Source organism: Manacus vitellinus, unplaced genomic scaffold (genome assembly GCF_001715985.3).
Source record: "Manacus vitellinus isolate BGI_N305 unplaced genomic scaffold, ASM171598v3 scaffold_2_pilon, whole genome shotgun sequence".
Lineage (NCBI taxonomy): Eukaryota > Metazoa > Chordata > Aves > Passeriformes > Pipridae > Manacus > Manacus vitellinus.
In genome coordinates this window covers 30,816,328-30,839,862 of record NW_021940208.1, presented here as the reverse complement: position 1 = coordinate 30,839,862, position 23,535 = coordinate 30,816,328, and the positions used below count along the sequence as shown (strand labels likewise).

The following is a 23,535-nucleotide window of genomic DNA, read 5'->3' as shown; positions in this document are numbered from 1 at the left end:
GAATGGATACCAGTTTCCCCCCACTTTCTGGATAGAAATTGTGTACACTAAACTAAAATGGACCTGATCTGAACCATGTGACTGTTGCAAATGACAATATATCAGTCAGTAACAACACATTCTGCCAAAGATCTTGAGGTTGAGAACTATAGCAACAACTTTAAACTGTGAAAACACTACAGAGTATAAATATTTTCAGCACAGGAAATAGCAAAGAGTTGCTTTAAGGGACCATTATGTTAACTGACATCACAAAGTATTAGATCATTTCTATAGTTATTTTTATATATGAAAAATTATTACACTCAGGAGCAAAACAGCACTCAAGCACTTATTTTCTTCAGAGCAACTTTTGGGCCACAAAATGTCTATCTCAGTAAAGAGAATTTATTTAGGTAATTACTATTGGAACAATCAAACAAGCTGTTACAATACCACATCACGTTTTACATCAGTTTCATTTCTAACTGACTTACACAGACCCAGTTCCCAGAACAATTAAGACAGGTTCTGGGAAATATTTTTGCAAGTACAAGTGGAAACATGACAATGAGGTGTCTCTGAGACTTTTGTTTAAAGCCAGTAATTCAGTTTCAAGTCTTGTGTTCTTTCCAGTTTCTCATTAACTGTACAAATTTAGGTACAAAGCGCCCCAAACAATTCTTTTACAACCTAAATGTGGTAAGTGTTCTAGGAAACTTCAGTGACAGCAGTTTTTGGAAGAGCAGGACAGTATCTTTTACCAACATAATCAAGGAGTCAACGAATTAGGAATTGAACAGAAAAGGATATAATAGATAATCTGCAGCAGATTGGAATAAGTTACATGCACAGAAAGACCTATTCTCTAGAAAAAGTAATATTAGCTAGGGGAAGGTATATGTCCTGAAACAATTACAAGCAGACTACTCTATGATTATTTAAAAGCAAAAATAACCATAAATATCTTGCAACATGCTTCATATAATCTAAAATAGAAAAATAGCACAAAGAAATTTGAGTTGTAAAACCAACGTGCCATGTTTTATACCAAAGCATGGCAACACAAGCATGAAAACCATTTTATGTGATGGATTTATCAACCACTTCTAGAAAACATTACAATGTGAAGAAAATTACACATGACAAAGAAGAAGGAAAAACCTGAAGTTGTAACAAAAATCAGTCATAACATTTTGGGCACATGCTTTGAGAAGAGTTTTGGTCTTAATTTGAGCCAGTACTTCCATGACTACCATTATGGAATATCTCAAGCTCAGTTAGTCTATACTTAGTGTTAGCTCAAGGCAGACAAGACCTGGCAGTCATCCTGCTGCGCTTGGCTTTCAAAGCAGAAGCATATGCAGACCTTCTGAGTGCTCAGTTGGCAGAATTTAAGATGCCTCCATTTAAACATTTCTGCCTTACAAGCAGTTATTTAACAATCAGTCAAAATGCAGTATAATAGAGGTAAGGAAGCTGCACTGGAAATCAAATTAACAAGAGAAGGTTAAAAAAAGTCTTGGGCTATTATTCAGAGTTCATAAAAAAACATTGGAAAAGAAACAGTGGAATTCTGACAGTGTGAAACAGAATAGTAAAAAAACCACTCAAAACACCCCAAACTTTCCAACAACTTGTCTGAATAGACCTGAAACAAAAACTTGGAAAGCACTGACACCTATATTTTTTGATGTTATGCCTATTTCATACTTACTTTTTAGTAATTTTATACATCTAGTATTTCAACAATTACAAAGTATTTTCCCTACTGTTTTCTCTCAAAGTGTTACAACTAATTCTGAGGCAGATCATAGAACGAGTTAGGATGAAAGGGATCTTAAAGATCATCTAGTTGGACCCCCTGCCAGAGGCAGTGATACCTTCCACTAGACCAGGTTGCTCAAAGTCCTATCCAACCTGGCCTTGAACATTTCCAGGTATGGGACACTCACAGCTTCTCTGGACAACCTGTGCCAGTGTCCTACCAGTCTCACAGTGAAGAATTTCTTCCTAATATCTAACCTAAACCTGTCCTCTGTTTAAGGCCATTCCCTCTTGTCCTCTCACTGCATGCCCTCGTAAAAAAGGGTAAAAAGATATTAACAGTGCTTTCCACTAAAAAAGAAAAAAAGAAAGAAAAAGTGCCCTTCTCCACTTCCCACCACTCCTCTCAAGGGCAGTTTCACCAATCTACAGCATTAGTTGGCTTCCACAACTACAAACTATAAATTTGTATAACCATATGAGAAACAATTAAAGAATTAGTAAATCAGCATTAACTTTGCATAGATCTGAAGCAGAACAAAAAATGGAATTAATATTATCAAACATGAAGAGTATCCCTTAGTAAATGATGAGAGTCAGAAGATACTTATACCAGAACATGTGGTGTATCCACAGAGTTATTCTAGGATACTTTAAATAGACTAAAGAAAACTTAAAAGAATGCAATATATCTGCTTTAACTTTTTTCTAACACCAAAAATGTAGCTGAACTAGCAAAGAAGGGTAAAAACAATAAGGGGCAAAAAACTCTAAACAATTTATTTGTGTGTGTGTATGTGGTAAACTTGGACGACAGTAACATCTGCAAGAAGTTTGAGCTCATGTTTCCACTAATAAGACCATTACTATTTTTCAGAACATAATGTAAGACGTGATATTCAGTGCCTTTTCTCATGGCCACACATGAGAATCTTTTTTGAAGACTGATCAGTGATGGCTAGCTCAGGCTCTGGAAAAACAACACTGGAAGGCGTAACACTTCCCTCTTAGATATTTAGAGCAGAATCATGCAGGAAATTATAGAATAGAATGGCTAAGGTTGGAAAGGATCACAGTGGGGCACCTGGTCCAACCTCCCTGCTCAAGCAGGGCGTTTAAAATTCAGTGCGTTTCCATTTGGATGACTTCACAGTGATGCCTTAAGGTCCATTAAGTTTTTTGATTTTTCTAATTTTTGTAAGTTTTTTAAGTAGTTATATAGCAGAAGTAGATTTAGAAGCAGCAGCATTTCATTCCTTTACCCTTAGCACAGAAACTCTCCAAACCTATTACCCCATTCTACACTCCCCATATAAAATCTACCCCTGAATTCCAGTAGAAATGTTTTGTTTCTCTTTAAGACAGGTCCATTCTGCTTAGAGAACACTTGTACCTTGGCCTAAACCGCAGAGTACAGTCAAACTCTGGGTAACTGTGTGACCCCTGTACCCCGAAGAATATGAAGACTGATGAAGAGAGGGTCTCAGAGACCCCAGCCCCAATTCCCAAGGGGTGTGACTGAGGGTGGTCCAGGGCAAAAGCCAGAGGGAAGATAAAACCTCGGATTGGACAAGCACTTTCCAATCCCAGTTACAGCTCTCCAAAACCTGTCAACCTCCCATCATTTTCAATAAGTTGAAAATAATTTTTAAGAAAGGATGGGGTACAGGAATAGAGAGTTCACTTAAAATTGACTTTTTTTTTTTGTATCATCTCTACTATAGAGGTAAGCTCCAAAATGATTATCTCAAAAGAAGCAAAACTCCTATGAGATTAAAAAGTCATAGCTCTCATAGATTTATGTTGCATTTTAATAATGAAGATCTGCCTCCCTCAAAAAATATAAAGAATAAAAAGAAGACTTGAAAACACAAGCTGATCTTGAAACTTCACCACATTGCTTCTAGTAATAAAACAAACCATTTTCATACTGACTTAGGTATATATATTAAGTTGTTCTGTGTACCTTTGATACCTCAGAGAAAGATAGACAAAGAACATGTAAATAGCTGTCAAATTTAAAGGAGTTACTTTAATTTGGAAGCACTTTTACTCTGCTGTCTTCACTTTCACTGTAAAGAAAATGCACATTTCTGCTTTTAGTTAGTTAGTGTGGGATCTGTTATGGGTAGCTCCACTGACTTCACCACAAATGTACTGATACCAAACAAAACCCAAAGTGTGCCCACAAGCACAGCCAAACAGCAGCCAGAAGCCTTACATATAAACATATGTTTGTATGCCGCTGTTTAAAAAAAGCTCATACAAGGCACCTCAGCTAAGATACAACAATCGAGTAGTTCTGCTATGTAGACTTCTCTATTTTGTTTTTTAACTTAAGTATCTTACAAGTTCCTCATTAATCATTCAGCAGGCATTTTCTGTAGCTACTCTAAAGCATATAAACCAATTACTAAGCCACAGCAAAAACAAAACAGGTTTTACCATTCACTTTCAATGAAGTAAGAGGCTGCTAATTAATACATTTCTGAGGTCAGACCCACAAATGACCATTTCAACCTGAATCTATCTCCCTGCTACCTGACTCTCTATTTTGTCTATTTTAAATGCAGGTGAAATGAGGTATCTGTAGCATATTGTGTGTGATTTTCTAACTCTCTAGATTGGTTGGCAGTCTTTAGACCATAGCATGACAAGAAAAATGGAAACCAATACCAGCAGTGAAGCCAGTTGGCCCAAAGCACCCTGAAGTCAGTAAGAAAACTAACAGCATCTTCAATTCACTATGGATTGGATATTTGCCTTACAAAGCTGACATCCTTTATCACCTCTATTAATCTTAAATAGGAAAGCATGACTATGCATACTGTGTCTGTATTACCACTCATTTTTATCCTCCTTTGTGGAAAAATCAATTAGGTGTATATTGCTCTCTTTTATTATATTATAAATACCACTATTTCAAACTACTTATATGAAAATAAATTACAGGGTAGTAGACCAGAAGCATAGATCTCACTCTTGAGCTTAGATGAGCCTTTTAAACCTCACACAGTCAAACACTAAGTTAATGTCTGGCCAAGAGTCAAAACAATACAGATTTTAAAGCCTCAAAGTTGAACTTTGCTACAACACTTGCAGCACTAAATCAGTCAAAGTGCACTGGCGCTTCTCTAAGTTAGACATTTGCACTTTATGCTTCATCCCTTGCTTCACCATTAGCACAGCTATGACTTAAAATTATGTATTTTTTAGGATTAGTTTTAAACCAAACAGTTTTTCTCATTCATGTATATGCATACATACACACAGCACAAGGGAAGAAGCACAGAGGCTTAAACGGACAGCGGTAGGACTACTTCAAGTAACAGCCCACATTCAAACTGCTTAAGTCAACCATAAAAACTGTATCAGAACCCAATGAATTACAAAAGTACAGAGAAATTTAAGGTAATATTTGTAAGCAGAAGTAGGACCTTTGTGATCTTTCCACAACAGTCGGTACCTGATCCACTCACTCTTATCCCTTGCCCCCTCATTGAAGATTTTTTTTTCTTTCAGAGACCACATAAGTGATAACTACTGAAACTTAAAGCTAATGACTTTCAATACTACTGCTTCTACCTCAGATTTTAAAGACTTGCATAGCCAAAAATTAACCTTTTCCAGCTATAGCACTGAACCACTAAACCACCATAGATAACAGCTGAGAAAGTTCAACAAAACCCCGAGACTTGAGTAAGGAGTGTGCAGGACAGTGTATGCTGCTCAACACTACCTGGATCTTCCTCTACCACCATCACTGGAAGTACCCTGTAGGAGTAAAATAGTATTGCATGGATATCTCACTGGGAACTGCAGCATAAAGCTTCTGGTTTTTATGTAGTACCTCCTTCTGAGGCTAAATATATTATCACAGAATCATAGAATGGTTTGGGTTAGAAGGGATCTTAAAGATCATCTAGTTCTAACCCCCTCACCAGAGGCAGGGACACCTTTGACTAGACCAGGTAGCTCAAAGCCCCATCCCACCTGGGGCTTGAACATTTTCAGAGATGGAGTATCTTGTTTCAGAGGATTCATTCTCTTACAGCAAAAGATGAGAATCCCTCATAACAAAGACACTTGCTCAGGGCATGGGATGTGGGTTCCAGCCTCCCCTCTCCTGCCAGGGTCAAACCAATGTCTCCCAGAGAGACACCTTGCCACTTCCAGGAAGATTATTAACACAGATTCAAGTGAAAATGGATCATTTATGACAAATGTTTTGCATTTGAAAACATCACTCAACTCCTCCAAGATTGCAGCAGACAATTTTAAATTATCACATGAGAAGCAAGTCCTTTGTCCATTGTCAATTGACATTTCCTTCCTTACCTTCTAGGTATTAGCTGATGGCCACACCGAAAACGCAACTGTTAAATGTGATAAACAATGTAATAAAATAGTTCATAAAGTCCTGAATTGGTTTCATAAAATTACAGGATATGGGCTGGAAGGAAAGAGCAGCTATAGGAGAAAGTGAGCTGAAGTATTTTTAAATGCTGTTTACCAGTACTAATGATATGCTAGGTAATCATTTAAGTGATCTTATCATGTAGAATTTAAAAAGGTTATTTGCTGACTTACAGATTTAGAAAGTAATAGTTCTTCACATTAATCAAACCTAAGTTCTGCTTCTTGGCAGCAGTTTTCCCCTGACAAGCATTTTCATGTCAGTATTTATCTAAACTAATTAGTTTACCAGCTTGAACAATTCTTATGAAAAATTTCCCCCCCCTTAACTTCTTACATTCTGTTTTTTTGAAGGAAACCAAATTAATACCATAGATTTTTTGGTTTTTTAAACAATATTAACTCATAAATCTTATTGAATGACTATGGCAAATTCTTTCAATGGCTTCATAATGTTATCCTTTATAAGAAAGAGAATAGGAGTGTGACTGTGGGCTTTGTGCTGCCTCTGGCAAGTAGAGGTCAAAATCCTCTGTACAAATTCAGAGGCCTCCACTTGGCCAAAACTGAAAGAGGTTGCACACATTGGATGCAGTGGTTCCAAGTAATTTGTCATGAAAGTAAAATATACCCTCAAGAACTGTGTGAAGTAACACCAGTAATCCTGACATTGAATCAGACTACCTTAATCATGGTCAGAGAATACATGTTGGGCAAAAACTTTGGTTAAAAATCTGAAAAATAACAAGTAATTGCCTTAGAATTACACAAATTGCAAATGTCTTTCTTACAAGATCTGTTATCATGACCATTTCACCCTGTATCTTTTGGAACAGTTTCCTAAATAATTAATGAGGCTTATTCCTTCCTATCATTCCTAGTATTTGCTTAATATAGCAACTGATTTTTAAATTTATTTTTTCTTAAAAGAGTCACGTTTTATACTTGAAAGGTATTTTGAGGTAAAATTTGTAGTCATCCACAGATTAAAGCTCAAAAAGATTTCTTGTTATCTAGCCTCTACTAGCCTACTGTAAGATCAACTAGACTTATTTATATGTCACAATCACCTGATGTCTAACATACATTCCTAAGGCATGATGCCATGTTGCCTTTTCTCCAGGTAATACACTGCAGTATACATAAAGAAGTTATGCACTATAAAGTGCAACTCTGAACATCACCTCAGGATGTGTCTGGATACCTGTTATAAATTCTCCAGGTCACTGTCCCTAACAAATCTCTGTACAATGTCTACTACACATACTGTAGGACCTCTATGCTATACAGCAGCAGAACCATTTCCAGTCATCTCTCAAGAGTTTCTTATCTTGCCAAGTGGGCTTATTAAGATGCAATGGAAATGATGATTTTGTTCATCCTGCAAAGCAGATTTTCCCTTAAAATGAGACCACAGAAAGGGTCAGAGGCTTAAATCAACAGCTCCTAACACACACATGCACACCACACACTGTTCATAGCTACAGAAAACGAAGAACTTAAAGCTGAGGTCCAGGGGTGAGTAAGCAGGTGTGCCATTTCTTAGATGTTCTTGCTGCACGTATTAGAGGCAGGTGGGGGCCACCCTTTTCAATATATCAGATAACAAATTGACATGGTGACAATATCTTACGCAATTATTGTTTCCTCTGGATATCTTTATAACTGCATTCTCAAAAAAATTTGCTTTGCACATCAAAATATTTGAGAATGTAAGCAAAAACTGCTCCTGGGACTTTCCATGAGTTACACAAAAAATGTAAATCCAGAACCTTCATTCAAGAATTTGTCCCTCGTGTCATTCGTGTCAGTGGCCTAAAGCGTTGCTGTAACTGGTCCTGTGTATTTACAGTGCAAACAACCAATCTGCATATTCCATGACAACGTTTACATAATTCTAGGTAACCCTAACGTGTTCATTAGCATTAACTGGGCCTTTGAGCTTCTTTTAGAAAAGCTTCTTTTGCTATTAGACCTAGTATTTTTCTATTAGTGCTATCATGGATACTATTTTCAAAATTGCGGTATTATACTTTAAAAAATTAATCCCCTATTTTCAATCTGTCTCAACTCTTGTGGGCAACAAACCAAATAATGCCAAGAGCAAGCTCTAAAATGTAAGCAAAGGGTACCTATATTTTCTGAAATACTCTAAAAATATCTTCAGAACTTCTATGACAAACTCCAGCACACAGTTCTGCACTTTTCTCCACCACTGTGCATGGAAAGCTTTTTCCAAAACTCTTCTCCAACAAACCTTTACACAAAATCAAAAGAAAACAAGAAAAAAAAATGTCCAATTAATAGTATTTTTAAAGGTTCTCTTATTTTCTCATTCTCTTAAGTTGTTCCCCCATAAGTTTGAGTATTTAAAAAGCCTCTAGCAGACCTGTGAATATTCTGAAAGATACTATTATGTTAAGGGATACTGCAATGACTAACACAGTCCCAACAGCAACACTTTAGGTTTGTATTTCAAAGGAGAAGGTTTTACACCAGAAGCAACAGAGTATTCTTATTCGCCTCTTAGTTGCCTAAAAATTATTAATCAACACGTTGGTTTTCCTTTCTGCCTGTATCAGCTTTTACATATTATTCCTTAAGTGAAAACATGTTCTCTCTAGTCCACTTCTCTTTATACTACTAGGTACATCATGGACAGTATAGGAAACAGCCAGGAAGGGACTTCATATAACTAACTGAAGTGGTTCAAAGAAACTGCTTGTGTACGCACAAATATACAATAAATACTGTGAAGAAGTGTTTCAGAACTAGAATTTGACTAAAAGTGGCATTTCTTAGAGTATGATTGTCATATTCACATATTTTTAAGAACAAAGAACCAAAACAAACTATTGTTCTCAAGTTCAAAATACCTTTCCTGTATGTATGTTTGGGTTTTAAAATCCCTCCATCAACTCAAGAGTAGAGAGGAAAAGAAAGGACTCTAGCAAACTGAAAACTCATACAAAAGGAGAGAAATTGTTTCCTTTTTCTACAAGCAGGAGAGGAGCAGTTGTAATATCTCCTATAAAGAAAATTGAAACAATTCTGAAGAGAAAAAAGAGCATTTCCAACAGGCAAGAATGAAGAACTCTAGAGTTTTATTCTGAGCTTCATTTTCCCTTTTTAAGCAATTACACAACCTAATAGACTACAGCTCAAATACTTTCACTTCTCTTGCCTTTTTTTTTTTTTTAATACTTGGAAGATTTTTGGCTGCTGTGTATTAGAACACAGCTAGTAAAAGAAGAACTAATTGAGAAAACTGGTTCTAGAAGGTCAAACTTTCAGTGGAAAAAATGTTTACGGTTTTCTTTCAATTTTTACTTGTAATTTGAATGTCTCTTAATTGATCCTTTTGCTTGGCTGGAAGCTAATCTAAAAAGAGAAAATTTTAATCTTTCTACATTTTCACCACATTCACTACCTTAAGATCCTATTTAATAAAGGATTCTCCATCCAAGGACTTCAAACTATATTTAGCAATTACCCAGTGTGGAAGTGAATGAACTCTTACATGGAGGGAAGCTAGAGCACAAAGTCACAGAAAACTGCCAGGATTGGAACAGAAAATTTGTAGCACAGCCAGAAAGAGACTTCCTGGCTCCCAGTTCTACTTCTCAATCGTAATAAATTCCTTTCTGTACATACACATGCTCAAGGAGGAACTCCAGTAAATAGACAAGAAATGCCTAAACCCATAAAAATGACTGGATAAATAACAACTTAGAGCAAAGAAAATACTGTCCTGCCACAGTTTGCCTTCACTGCAACAGATAGCACAAGTTCTTCTGCATAAGTTTGCTTAAGCAAGTATGAACAAATGCCTGCACCATGACACAGATGTGTCTCTGAAAGCAGTAACATTAGTTATTGAATAACAGAGTTACATAGAGCATTTTGTGCATCATTTAACAGTGCATACTCTGGCCTTGGAAACACTGTAGAAATTTATTACAACACTATTAATGTTGCGGTTGGTTTTTTTCCTCTAAAGAGCTTTTAGTAGTAGCATCAGCACAGACTAAATACAGTACATAAGACAAGTTCAAAATTTCTTTCACCTTTGACTACAACTTCTGTTTCAGAAGCACCCACCAGAACTGAAGGTGAGGAACACCCAACACTGGTTAGCACAACTCCAAAGGCTTGGAAAGCCTTCCAATATTTGGAAGCCTTCCAATATTTTATTTCAGTGAAATATTTCTTTACCATTCAAATTAGACTTCTGAATTTAAGGGATCCTGCCCCCATGTCATAAATGAAAGCAAGTATTCAACTATGTGGCATCCAGGGGTACAAGGAAGGAGCAGTGTCCTACAGCCACTCTACTAGCGCACTGCTAGGGTTATAAGTGCTTTTCCTTCCGACCCCCTGTTCAATGCTGGAATAAGTTTGCCACACAAATCCAAGATCACTTAAGGGTGTAAATAGTCCTAGATACCTCAACTCAGATATCTAAACTCATATAAGCAGAGTTAAGTGGTAACTGGTTGAAGCAGTGCATGAAATCTTTTGCTGCTGAAGTTAGAGATGATTTCAAGAATCTCATCAGCTCTTGCCTTTAAGGAGCCCATGCTCACTCTGCCTTTGGTGCCTCTTCAAGAGCCAGAGGAAGCCTGTTAATGGAAATGCAGGTTTTGCTCATCTAGCACTAGCAACAAATGACAGGTCCTAACTCATTCCTGCCTGACCCAGAAAGGTAGACAGACTTACATATGCGTTTCCCTGCAGCAACAGCATTGTTTCCTTCAGAGAAAAAACCCCCCTCAGCGTACAGGGCCCTCCCTGCAGCTGCTTCCTCCTGCCTACCTCCCCTCCCCATCCCAAAGGAAAATTGCTTTTGGTGAAGGAGCATAAGCAAGGTCATTACCATGTCAATTCTTTCTCCATAATAACTGATAAACTTCTTTAAAAATTTTTAAAGCACTGGGGTCTACTAAACTGTTTTCTGAACCTGTCAGCACAAAGCTCAACACCTTAGAACAAGATCCAGCGAACAGGGAGTGTGCAATGAAGTTTCGCCCCTGCTCGTGCTGGAGCCTGGCCAGAAGGGAGGCTACTCCTGACTCCCAGCAGCTCCCAGAGCACTAGTACAGGCTTTTCAGCTTGGAGAAGCTCACACAAATTTAAACACTTCTTGGTAACAATCAGCTACATCTAAATTAAGAAAAAGGATACACAATTTGCCTTTGCCAATCACACTTTTACACTAAAATAACTCAGCCTGCACGCTCAGTCATAACCCTTCCTTGCTGAAACATGAAAGCAATGAAAAACCGGTCAACTTGGGGTTTTCAAATTTTCATTCAAAGGTGGAGAAATCCTGCATCTGAATGGTATTTCTGGACATATACAAATACGACTTAGCTCTTCAATTAATGCAAAGTGCATGTACTGTACTACACCAAAAGGGTACAGGGGCCATAGAGTCACAAAGACAACAAAAGTATACACACAATACTCTAAAATAGAGATATGAGTAGTATCCACATATGTAACAGGAGCAACAACACAGGCCATAGCAAGGCAGGGGGTCCAACGGATGAAGCAAAGGCTGAGGATGCCCCTTCACAACTGCTTTAAAGCACATTTACCATGGTAAAATGGACAGTGCCTCTGATCAGACGTCCCACCCTGCCTCTGTGTACCCACACCTTCGCCCAAATGCCAAAATCAAGCACTGATCGATGAGAGACATACTCATTTCCACTAGTTTCTCTCTCTAGACGTGAATTATTGCTTGAGGCTTTGACATGTGACATCAAATTTCTGTACTTCATGGATTTTCATTCCAGTAACTGAGCCTGCCCTGCCTTGTTTTGCTGTATAAAGGAAGTAAAACTGAGATCAGAGTTCCCACAGCCTGATGCAGAACTTTTGCAGGAAAACCCCTCTCTCACCATGCAAGGTTGCCTGGAACTGAAACAAAATTTAATGTGCTATTGTGAGTAAAGTCAGGTAAGACAAACTTTATGCTAAGGTACAAGTTAAATTGGACACATGAGAGACTCTGCCAAGCTCACATTTTCATTTCTGGCTGACTTAGAAGTGCAAAATGCACTATGCTTTATGATTAAGCATGAATTTCAAAAATAGTCAAGAAGGTTTCTTGTGGTTATAGCCTATTGAACTTAAACTGCTTGATTTCAACTCAAAATCAAGGTGAAAATATTTAACAAAAAACTATAAAGCAAACTTGAAATAAAATAAGAACCACTTTTTCATGTTTCTGAATTTTGTCTGACATGGCTTACATAAGAAATCGTGCCAAAATCCTGTGAAGTGCTATTATTTACTCTTCTTCACAGCAGACTATAAAGGTTCTGCCCAGAGCCTTGCTTAGGTACAACTGATTAAAATCTACTTCAAAAGAACCATGCCACCCAGCCAGATATGAAGAGATTTGTTATTCTAAGACTTAGAAATAGACTGGTTTTGATGCCAGAAGTGAGTCTATCCAAGCTGCTGTTAAATAAATGAGTCTGTCTAAACTGAGATTTACCTCATATCTGCCCCAAAGGCAATAAGAGATGGGTTTTTTTATATTTACTTAACAATTTAATTAGTTATAACATGTTTTTGTTTCATTAATCAGTGACTAATGGGACTGTTTTGTGCATATGCGATAACTGGCCCCTTTAAATCACCAGAAACAATTGCACAGTACACTATGCATTTTGCTGTATTAATTCTGTGCTTACATATTGAAGAAAATGCTTTCCACATCACAATATTTCAAAAAAACCCTGAAGTGTATTTTTTTTTTAAAGACCCACCTTTCTGGCTAGCAATAAAGCTTGGGGTATACTTTCTAACATGGAACAAGTTAAAAATTTCTCCTCCCACTGCAACACATCTCAGTCCTGGGAATATCCAAGAGCAATTCTCTCTCAGTTATTATCTGGTGAAATTATTTAATTACCTAACAGTGTATCTTTGTCCCTCCTGAGCTTAGTATTGAGGGAATTTAGGTAGAACCGCTCAGCTGATTCCTGGTGATTAATGTGTTCTCTATTACAAGGAAAGATATCTAACAAAAATCATAATGTTAATTCAATCCTGTATAAAATCCCACAATTACTATTATCTCCAAAGAAAAACAGGAACTTTAAGGCATGAGGGTTATTCAGGCACTGCAAAGTCTTCTCATGACTAAAGAAAAAGATTTTTCAGGCCCTGGCAACATTGACAAAGGACTTTTCAGGAAGCATGGAAAGAGTTAAGAGGCAGCTGGAGCACTCTGCTGGTGACCATTTGCACGCCTGCAAGCTACAGTCTGCAAGGTACAGCAGAGACGTTATCAGATTAGGGGAAGGCAAACAAACCAAACTGAAACCATTCTTCAGCGCCCAGCCTCTTCTTCCTGTGATGTCATGCTACAAATTGCCTGAGCGCTCTGCTCTCCTCTCCAGAAGGAGCTGGGCTGCAGGAGGGCTGCCGAGGGCTGTGGGCTGCAGGAACAAACACGCTCTGGAATTCGGTTTCTGCCCTGGCAAGCAGCTCCCTTCTGCTTCTGCTTCCTGCCCCATGGGGCCAGCCAGCAAGCTGAAAAACTTGTTGTACAGAAAGGCAGCTGAGGGAGAAATGCAAGTGCCCACATTGTGGCGTCCAGGAAATCGTTTCGCAAGGCACATACTCCCAGTACATTCGGATGGACAAGGCTTTGCCGTCACGATCTGCAGCCAGGAGTAAGGCAGAAAGCCCTACAATGGCTTCATTGAATCGAGGTGGAAAATGGAACTAAGGAAGCTTTGAGGTGATCTCATCTGCCACGGATGATGCCTTTTCCGACTTTTGCCGACTGGCTATGTGATTACAAATAGCACTCGGAAGAAAAGAGTGACCTTCTGGTGATTTCTGCTGGAGATGTACTCCCCTGCCACAGAGCTCGCCTTTCTTCCCTGAAGCTTCACAGCACAACAAATTTGCCAAAACACACTGTTCAAAATACATCTGATCTGCGAGTTCTTCTGGAATTTCAAAAAAGTTGCAATAAAAATACCAGAGAAACCTCCAAATCACAGGAATTTTAAACGTACCATTATAATGGTAAGCTCTAATTGTTCCACTGAGGACTCCTTTAAATATACTTTGTATGGGTGTATCTTTAGCATGGTGTTTGTTCTCGGCCTCATAGCAAACTGTGTGGCTATCTACATTTTCACTTGTACCTTAAAAGTGCGAAATGAAACTACAACTTACATGCTTAATTTAGCCATATCGGATCTGCTTTTCGTGTTTACATTACCCTTCAGGATTTATTACTTTGTAACCAGAAACTGGCCATTTGGAGACATTCTTTGCAAGATTTCTGTCACCCTCTTTTATACAAATATGTATGGGAGCATTTTATTTCTGACGTGCATAAGTGTAGATCGCTTTTTAGCTATCGTACACCCCTTCCGATCTAAGACTCTTCGAACCAAGAGGAATGCAAAAATTGTCTGTGTCGCAGTGTGGATAATTGTGTTAGCAGGCAGCACACCAGCAAGCTTTTTCCAGTCTACAAACTGCCATAACAATACTGCACAAAGGACATGCTTTGAAAACTTTTCAGAGGACACGTGGAAAACCTACCTATCTCGGATTGTTATCTTCATTGAAACAGTTGGGTTTTTTATTCCACTCATCTTGAATGTTACCTGCTCCACTATGGTCCTACGGACTTTGAATAAGCCGCTTACATTAAGCCGGAATAAATTAAGCAAGAAAAAGGTACTCAAAATGATTGTTGTCCATTTGGTGATATTCTGCTTCTGCTTTGTGCCTTATAACATTACCTTAATACTTTACTCCCTTATGAGAACACAGACCTGGATTAATTGCTCAGTGGTAACTGCAGTCAGGACTATGTACCCCATCACTCTGTGCATCGCCGTTTCAAACTGCTGTTTTGACCCTATAGTCTACTACTTCACATCAGATACGATCCAAAATTCGATAAAAAAGAACCGGTCCACAAGAACACGCGACGTCAGATTCTCTGAAAGGCCAGTTTCAGAAAACTTCATTCAACACAGCCTTCAGACCATAAAAATGAAAATATTTGACAGTGATTCTACAATATAAACTATATTAAGAGACTACTGGGACTAAACTGGAATTAGAAGCCTGCACATTTCTTCAGCTGTGGACATATGTTCCGATATGTAAATGTTATGCTTCCTTCACATCTGAAAAGTTTATTACAAGGCTGTAAAAGTGTTAAGCATAATAGCACACGGGAAAAGTATTTTAAGAATTTACGTCAAAGGTCTGTTCTGACAGATTGTATGTTAGGAATGAACTTTTAGGTTTGGATTAGGTTAACCAAAGTCCAAAGACTGTTTGTCAAGGCAAACACAAATAAAAAAATAGGTTGGTTTTCTTTCCTGAAGTTAAAACAATTGCTCATTTTTAATAATGCTACCAGTTTCCAAGTTACTGAGGATGGGGGTGAAGCTGCCTACTTTACGCTACAGGATCCAGTCACTCAGGAAAATTGCCCCTTATTGTCATATCACTTCATAAGCTACTGTGCCTGCTCCAAGGTTTCCTCTTTTCTCTCTCTCTCCCTCTTACTCCTTCCCCTCCTTCTTTTTCCCTCCACCTTCCTTCTTAGGGAACACTGCGTTCATAGGAGGCTTCGATCCATGGGTTATAAGAACTTTGTTTCTCCTAGGTTTATCTTATTAAAATATATGCTATCTCCACAAGTCTGGCCCCCATGAAGTAATTAAGTCTTCTGGTAGTTTAGAGCATTCGGAAATTACTTAGACAGACTGGTTTTTCTTCTCACCTCTGTCTCAGATGCCTATGTAATTAAAACAAAGTAATTTCTGATGACTGAAGTTAGTGCTTCAGGTACAGTAACACTGTATTAAAGTCTTTTGTGAGAAGTTCTCCAACTCAACATGACTTTTGAGGAAAATAACATCCTCCAAATAAGTTAATTCAATCCAAAGTAGTAGTTTCTTAGAAAAACATGACTTTTGCCAACTAGAAATGAACATGTGCATCAACTCAAATATTTCTTCCAGAAAACTATTCAGTGTCCCCTAAAGAAATTCAAGACACTGTGATTTTGAGTGCAACTTCCTCTCAATTTTCATGTCCTAGAAATAATTTTAACATAAGCATTTAAAATATCAAATGTTATTTTCTTTCAAACTTCAAAAAGTAATAAAAATCAGTACTTGGGGCTACGTGCTGGCAAAATTAACCAAGACATTTTGAGAGGTCAACGCTATGTAAAAGGAGGAATCTACATATATTAATGTTACAAACAAGAATACATAGACAAAAGTGCTTTAAAACATCCTGCTTTATACGTTTCCCAGCTCTAGAACATTGTGTACATTTTCCTCAAAATTAATTTAACATCACTGTAAAATAAAAAAATTTTAAAAGGTAAAAGTAAGTGTTGTTTTTTCCTCCTCAAAAACAATGGAGTCAAGAATAAGAACTGAGTTTACATGAATTGGCACTTTAGATTTAGGACAGTCAGCTGCAACACAGATACAGCACTGAGGCATTTTTACTTCAGGGCTGTGTACAGAAGCACGAATCAATGTTGGAGAAAAGGCATATTGAGCTGTCAGAGTATATCATATGTTATCTGTCTGAGTTTACTTCCCTTTGCAAAGCTTTTGTTAATTCTTACAACTCAACAGTACATTGCCTCCTACGACTGGGTGACTGAGTTACTGAAAGACTGCCGGAAAGTAATGTTGATTGAATTTTAAATTTAAGAGCATTTTCAATCTTTATCCATACAACTTATAAAAGGAAAAGTCAAATAGTATGAGCTTAAGCTACAAACATATCACAGATATAAACATCTGTATAATATCTGAAAATAAGCAATTATCTTTGCTGGGAATCCTAAACTCTTCTCAGATTCATATCCGACTTCAGAAAAACGCACAAAAGCCCCAGCATAGAGTAGAAATTCTGTACATTTTCCATATGCCACTGACAAATCCAAAGTTCAAAACCAGATATGCATCTCTAACACCTCAGTGAATCCCTCTCTAAAGAGCCTGTTTAATACTAGACTCCCTTTTAAAGACTGTGAGACAAAAGCCTTTAAATTACATACTGGGCTATGTTTCTAGGCTACTACTCTCATGGAGCTTGTCAAAGCTGTTACTCAGTTTGAGTGACAACTTGTTCAGCAACATCTCTGCACTACAGCAGTGAGCACCCCAGAGCCTCACCCTGGTAAAGGGAAGCTACCCAGTCTGAGATTACACAACTGCAGGGGGGGGAAATAAAGAAAAAAAATCACTGACTTACAAGCAGAACAAGTAGATAAAGTCACATGCATGAGTACTCCCCTTTAAACCAGACTTCCTTGGTGTATTAGCTTGAGCAGGCTGGAGAAGCACAGGCAGGAGATCTTTCTGCTTTGCACTTACTCTCCAGGGCAGAAGCTTCTGCTTTTTGCAACAGCACAGTGCCACACAATACAATAGCTTTCTAACCAGTTAATAGCTTGATATCCCAAAACTATTTGAGGAAGCTTTGTATTTTTTATTATTAAACTTACTTCACTCTTCCACAGGGGTGTGTGTGGGAGAACCAAATACCCTAACAAAAAACCAACACAGTCAAAAAAACCATCATCTGTAATTTTGAGAATCAGGCCATTACTTGAAAAATTCCTGATCTGACTGATTTAGAAGAGGAGTGAATCTGTACCTCCCACAACAAGCTGATATAAAGCCAAGGTACCAGCTATTCAGGACTGGATGAGATTTTCTCCACCTTTTCTGGTTCTGCAACAAGATTATCCTGGAGAGTTGTGGATGGAGCAATGTTTTCACTGGTACATTCCTGAACAGATGCACTCCCTCCCTGTGCTCCTGCCTTTGATACCAACTCTCATGTCTCTCTGGTAAGGTCTTATGCTAAAATTTAAATTTAAAACCTAGATGAGGAGTTATGATCCTAATTCATGCCAAGAGCTCTCAAATAAAAAAGGCTTATATTGTCAGAGCTCCTGAGGATCTGAATGTGTTGCAACCAGTACTTCCTAAAAGTGAATTATTTTTACTCATATGCCTACACAGGGGGCATTAGGAGTTCAGTTCTAGAATCAAAACTTAAAAAAACTGTTCTTTGCAGTCTGGTTTCTTCATCTACAGAGTGCAGAAAATGCACACTTACTATAAAAATAAAAGTAGAGGAAATTTAGTTGATTTCAAGCATGTTTTTGATCTAAATCAAGGCAGGCAGACATTGATAACTAGATAATTAACCAGCAGTTTCAAAAGACAAGGAAAAAGAAACAAACCTATGATAAACACCTCAGATTTATCTCAACATATCATTCCTTCGAAAATCAAAAGATGTCCTCCCATTTTATACTTTCTATACTCAGCTTGAAATTTTAACTTCTGGCTTTTTCAGGAACAGAATGCAAGTCAATTTTTTTCCCCCCTTAGTATACATGTCTTGGATATTTAAAGAAATACCAATACCAAGTCAAACACATTTTCATACTTTTCATCCAAAAGTGTGTAAAAAACCCCACGGAAGATACTGTAGACAGATAAGGAATTCTTAACTGGAATCAACCTCCAAGCTTTCATTTCTTAAGGAGGTAACCTCAGACATAGAAATGCAAAGATTGAGAAAGACCTTTTGAGACCAGGTAGAAGATAAGAATGGCTGTACTGGGTCAGATCCCAAACATTCAGCTAATCTACAGTCTTGCCTCCAACAGCAGCCAAGGCTGGATGCCTGGGGAATAAGATAACAGTAGGAGAGGCACACAAGACTTTCTCAAGTGTGTCCCGGTCATATCTCAGGACTTTTGGGATCGGATGTATTTGTGTGCTCAGCAACATTAAAAATTTCTCTTCTGTGAGCTTCTCCTGTGTTCCTTCAAACGTGTGTAAAGTTTTTAACATTCACAGCAGTAAAAAGTTCACATTGCATATGTGTGGAGGGGGAATAAAACTAAGAAATGCAAACATCGTTTTGTTTCAAATCCACTAGTTTCATTACTGCCCTCTCACTTCTTTTGAAAGAGCCAGAGAGTACTAGATTGTCATTCAGTCTTTCCATATCACTCTTGATTAGTTGGTCTTCCATCATCTCTTGCAAGTGAGATAGTCATTTTCACTTGTAATTTCAAGCATCATCATCACCAAAGATGAGACTTTTAGAAATACACAAAGAATTCAGCTAAAATTACAGAGAACCCCGTGAGGTTCACTTTGAGACTGGTAATTTGAAAATCCCACCCAAGCGCATTATCCTCTAGCCTTATTTATTCTTTCAAGTTATTTTCTAGGAGTTTTATCAATGAAGAGCAATTTGTTCATACTTTTCCAGCAGTAAATGTAATATTATAAGGTTCTTGCAGTTAGGCAGACCTGTAAATCCTGACAGGTTCCCTTTTTTGCCAGACTATGATAATTTAGACTTCTGGGTTTCTGGCATTTGAGCACCACTGACAAAATGAAAGAGGATATGTTTCAAAAGCTAAGGTAAAATGTAAATCAGAATTATTCTAAATCTAGAAGATATAAATGTCTGGGCTGCATCAGTTATCCAATTACCAGAATGTTGAAAACATTGTATAAACACAACTGCCACTGCATTAGTACATTTACAGAACGCATTTAAGATGAATGCAAATTCAGAAAGCCAAGCTTGCACAGTCTAATACTTCTGCAAGAAGTTGGATGGAGAAGTTTGTTCTACTTGTCTAATTCTGTTTTCACACTGAAGCCTTTTGCATTTATTGCCTCCCCTCCATCCAGTTCCTGTTATACAGCTGTTCATAAAGTAAGCCCAGTTTTTCCCGTAAGAAAACTGAACTTACCACAAAATTAAACCAAACAAAAAGAACCCTTCACACATCTTCTGGACTTTTATAAAACCTACCATTTTGTTAGAAAACTAAAAATTCCAGAGCTGAGAATTTAGATTTTAAATAACTCTTTTTTCTATTTAAGAAACAGTCTCCCACTCTAGTTCTAGCAAAACTAAAAGCTGTCCTGCACTAAGACAGGTAAGTTCTCTACAGTTTAAACTTGAGAATCAAATCACAAGCAATGACAAAGGAAGGCCTTCAGCAAGAAGTTCTTATCCTTTTACGATGAGATAAAAAGAACATTTTTCCACATACACAGCTTTAAGATTTGCCCTAACTCTACCTTTTTTAATCAGTGAGTTCCTGCCATAAAGAACAAAATTCTTAATTAACAATGCTAGCAACAGGAGGCACTCAAAATTAACACCATTATCTTGGGAATAATATTAAGTCTATTTTAAATGAAAACAACTGTGGCTATGTTAAGTCCTCTGCTTTTCAGATGAATTCTGCAAATACTGCTGCTTTATAAAAGGAAGTCAGTTTGACAGATCAGTTGCAAGTCTTCACTTCTGTAAAATCATGCAACATAATAAGATCTAATAATTTTTTGAAGTTTGTCCTGGCAAGCACTTTCTAAAAGCAATTGTTTAAGTAATAAAAACTGAAGACATTCCTGGTCACTAAGGAGTGATACTGGATTGCAAAAAATTTACCATTCATCAGCAGCATCAAGAATTACACTTGACTAAAGTTGAAACCATCTATAAAAAAATCTTTGATGCTCTTATAAAGTAATGAAAAAAGTACCCAAGACATTGCAGATATTTCTTAATGGAGACATTTGTTAAGTATACAGCAAAGCATGGGAAAAAATGAGAATACAGATGGTGAAGCAAGTACCAAAATATCTGCCTTTTCAGCCCTAAGAAAAAACATGTTTCATTAATGAAATCGAATCTGAAAACTGCTGGTCTACTTGTTTGCTTGAATTATTTCACACTTCTTACGTGTGAAACAAAGTTTACCACATATACTGCACGCTCACATTGTATTTCACATGCTCCCATGGGTGGTAAAATCAGCACCTTCTGCTATCCAGATAAGATCTGTGAGCTCCTCTGAGCTGCTGGAGGGTGCAACAGACACAGATGGAGCATGCCAAGCACAGGCTCTGGTCTGGGCAGGCTAACTCCCAAAAGGAAAGGACAGGGTGCTGACAGGCCGAGTGCTTACCCAAGCCAAGTTTAGGCTAGGCAGAGTCTAACTGTGTGAACCTTGAGTCTCTGCTCAGGGGTTCAGGAGAACACCTGGTACACAGGTCCCGAGATTAGTGGTTCCATACTCAGCTGTACCATAGGCACTTATCAGCCTGTGTCTGACCAATTCTGACATGCAATTCCAACACAAATGAAAAGCTTCAACAAAACCCAGAGGGATTACCTTTCTAGAGGATGGTGAACACTATGCCTACTCAACAGCTGTGAATAGGGGGATCCAAATCCCTGACAAGGACTTTTTATTACAGGAAAGTTACTGTAAGACACATAATCAAGTGATACAAATATGTAACTGAAATACTATGTATTCATATCATATAAAAGCAGGTACAAAAGAACTTTTTCAGCCTACAAAAAAACACTTCAAAACAAACGCCACGCATTTATGCATGCAATAACTTAAAGAAAGTGCAGCAAGCAGAGAGACAAAACCTCCCTTCCAATAGCATATAATTTGACAGTTTGAATTTGACATGATACTGTTATCCCCTTAAGAGCTTGAAAATTGAGTATATAGCTGGGAAAAAAACCAAACCTTCGCATTAGAATGTGTGTTTGGCACCTACTTTGCTTCTTAACAGAAGCTAACTTTATCTTCTGTAGAAAGGTTAGCAAGGAAATGGCCCAAATGACACAGCAATAAGGATAGAAAGAGCAATAAAAACTTATGACAGTTATTCAGAGCTGTGGCTCAGATAAAACAAGCAAGACCCAAGAAACCACCAAAAACCCAAACAAAACAAAGTTTCATTCTATTCGTTTCACCAGTTTTGTTTCACTACAGAGATTTATAAAAGTACAAAGTTGGAGAGCATAATCCCACACAAGGAAGAAGCAGTAGGGATACGACCTCAGAATTTAACCCAAGCATGGTTTACTTTTGTATTTAAGAAGACAGACACATCAAATTTGCCACAATTCAGCAAGATTTTACAAAACGAAAGGACTGCAAATATATGTCTCTGAATTCTAACATATTCTTCCCTCATGGGCAACCTTTAAATGTTCCTACAAAGCATTTACAATGCAGTTATTACAATGTTGCAAGATGAAAAGCTAAAGTTTAAACTACCTAGAAACATAGTATGACTAAAATGAAAGTCCTACAGCTGTGGTACCACCAAAACATTGGACAATATAAAAAAAGACCAATTTGGAAAACAAGTATTCCAAGAAAACTATTTGACTATTTCCTGTTAAAATGTTACTTATAATCAGGGCAACCTTAAGGAAAAAAAAGTCTATCACATTAACACAGACTTATTTCTCTGACTAACTCTGTACTTGGGACTGGTATAGAGACAGGCAAGATACCTTTATACTGCACCGACAGAGCTGGCAGCTCCACTGAGTACAGCCTATCAACCCCAGTTCCCTGTTACAGCTGTAAATCTATAACCAGAGAGATCCTACCTAACACAGATTCTGCTTCTGTACTTACACTGGTAACTATACATGACCTCTGTGTGAACAGAAAACACAACAGTGACTATAGGCAAGATATATAGCATAAGTAGCCACCTAAAGCAAAACTGGGCATAATTACACAAGTGCCTTGCTTATGTCCCCTTCATGTTGAAAGGAAGGGGGAAATGCAGTTGTGATGACTAGAATAAAGCATGTGACTCGCTTCTACTAATCTTAACAGACAAACATTATAGATCTAGTTTAGGTTTTCCATTGAGACAGATGCTCTTTACAGTTAGGGAAAGTGAATAGTCCCATTGTAAAATATCTGTTTAAAATAAATAGAATGAATTGCTTTCTGGAAGTGCAGCTCCATCTCAAGCATAGAGGGAGACTAAATATCTAAGCTACTGAAGTAGGACTCATATTCCCCTAATAAGAGAAACTCTAAAGCAGTAGATGAAGCGGAGAGAAACTTAAGTTCCTAATCAAAAAAGGCATCTAAATTTCACAGAATGAAATCTCCACATAGTTGCTGTCTCTTAGGTAATCTTTTTGGTCATGTTTGTACTTGAGTCAAAAAAGCATCTTAAGGGTTGGGCTGACTTGGTATACCTGCAACAGATAAACCCACTAACACTATGCTAATGTAACCCATCTCTTACAGTCCTAGTGAGTGTTGTGTACACTAAGTGAGTGTCTACTGAGAAGCAAACACACTGTCAACAGAGACAAAAGCAGGAAACACAGGACCTCGGCTTTAAGTGTTCTGGTTTCTCTTCCACTAGCCTAGAGGATTTGCTTGGATGGTAACACCCAAGCATGAATAACAGCTTGAGTCATCTTGATGATAAACAGGAGTGGCAGGGAAGA

The 23,535-nt window shown here is 37.7% G+C and overlaps 2 protein-coding genes across 3 annotated transcripts in view; one reads left to right on the top strand and one right to left on the bottom strand.

The window, feature by feature from the left end:
• Positions 1 to 23,535, bottom strand: part of RB1 (RB transcriptional corepressor 1) — a 70,609-nt gene that overhangs the window by 13,455 nt on the left and 33,619 nt on the right. The gene's annotated exons all lie outside the window — the stretch shown is intronic.
• Positions 13,571 to 15,282, top strand: LPAR6 (lysophosphatidic acid receptor 6). Its single transcript, XM_008929100.4, is given in 2 exon segments — positions 13,571 to 15,094; positions 15,097 to 15,282. Coding segments are annotated over 2 exon segments (939 nt in total). The 5' UTR covers positions 13,571 to 14,214; the 3' UTR covers positions 15,156 to 15,282.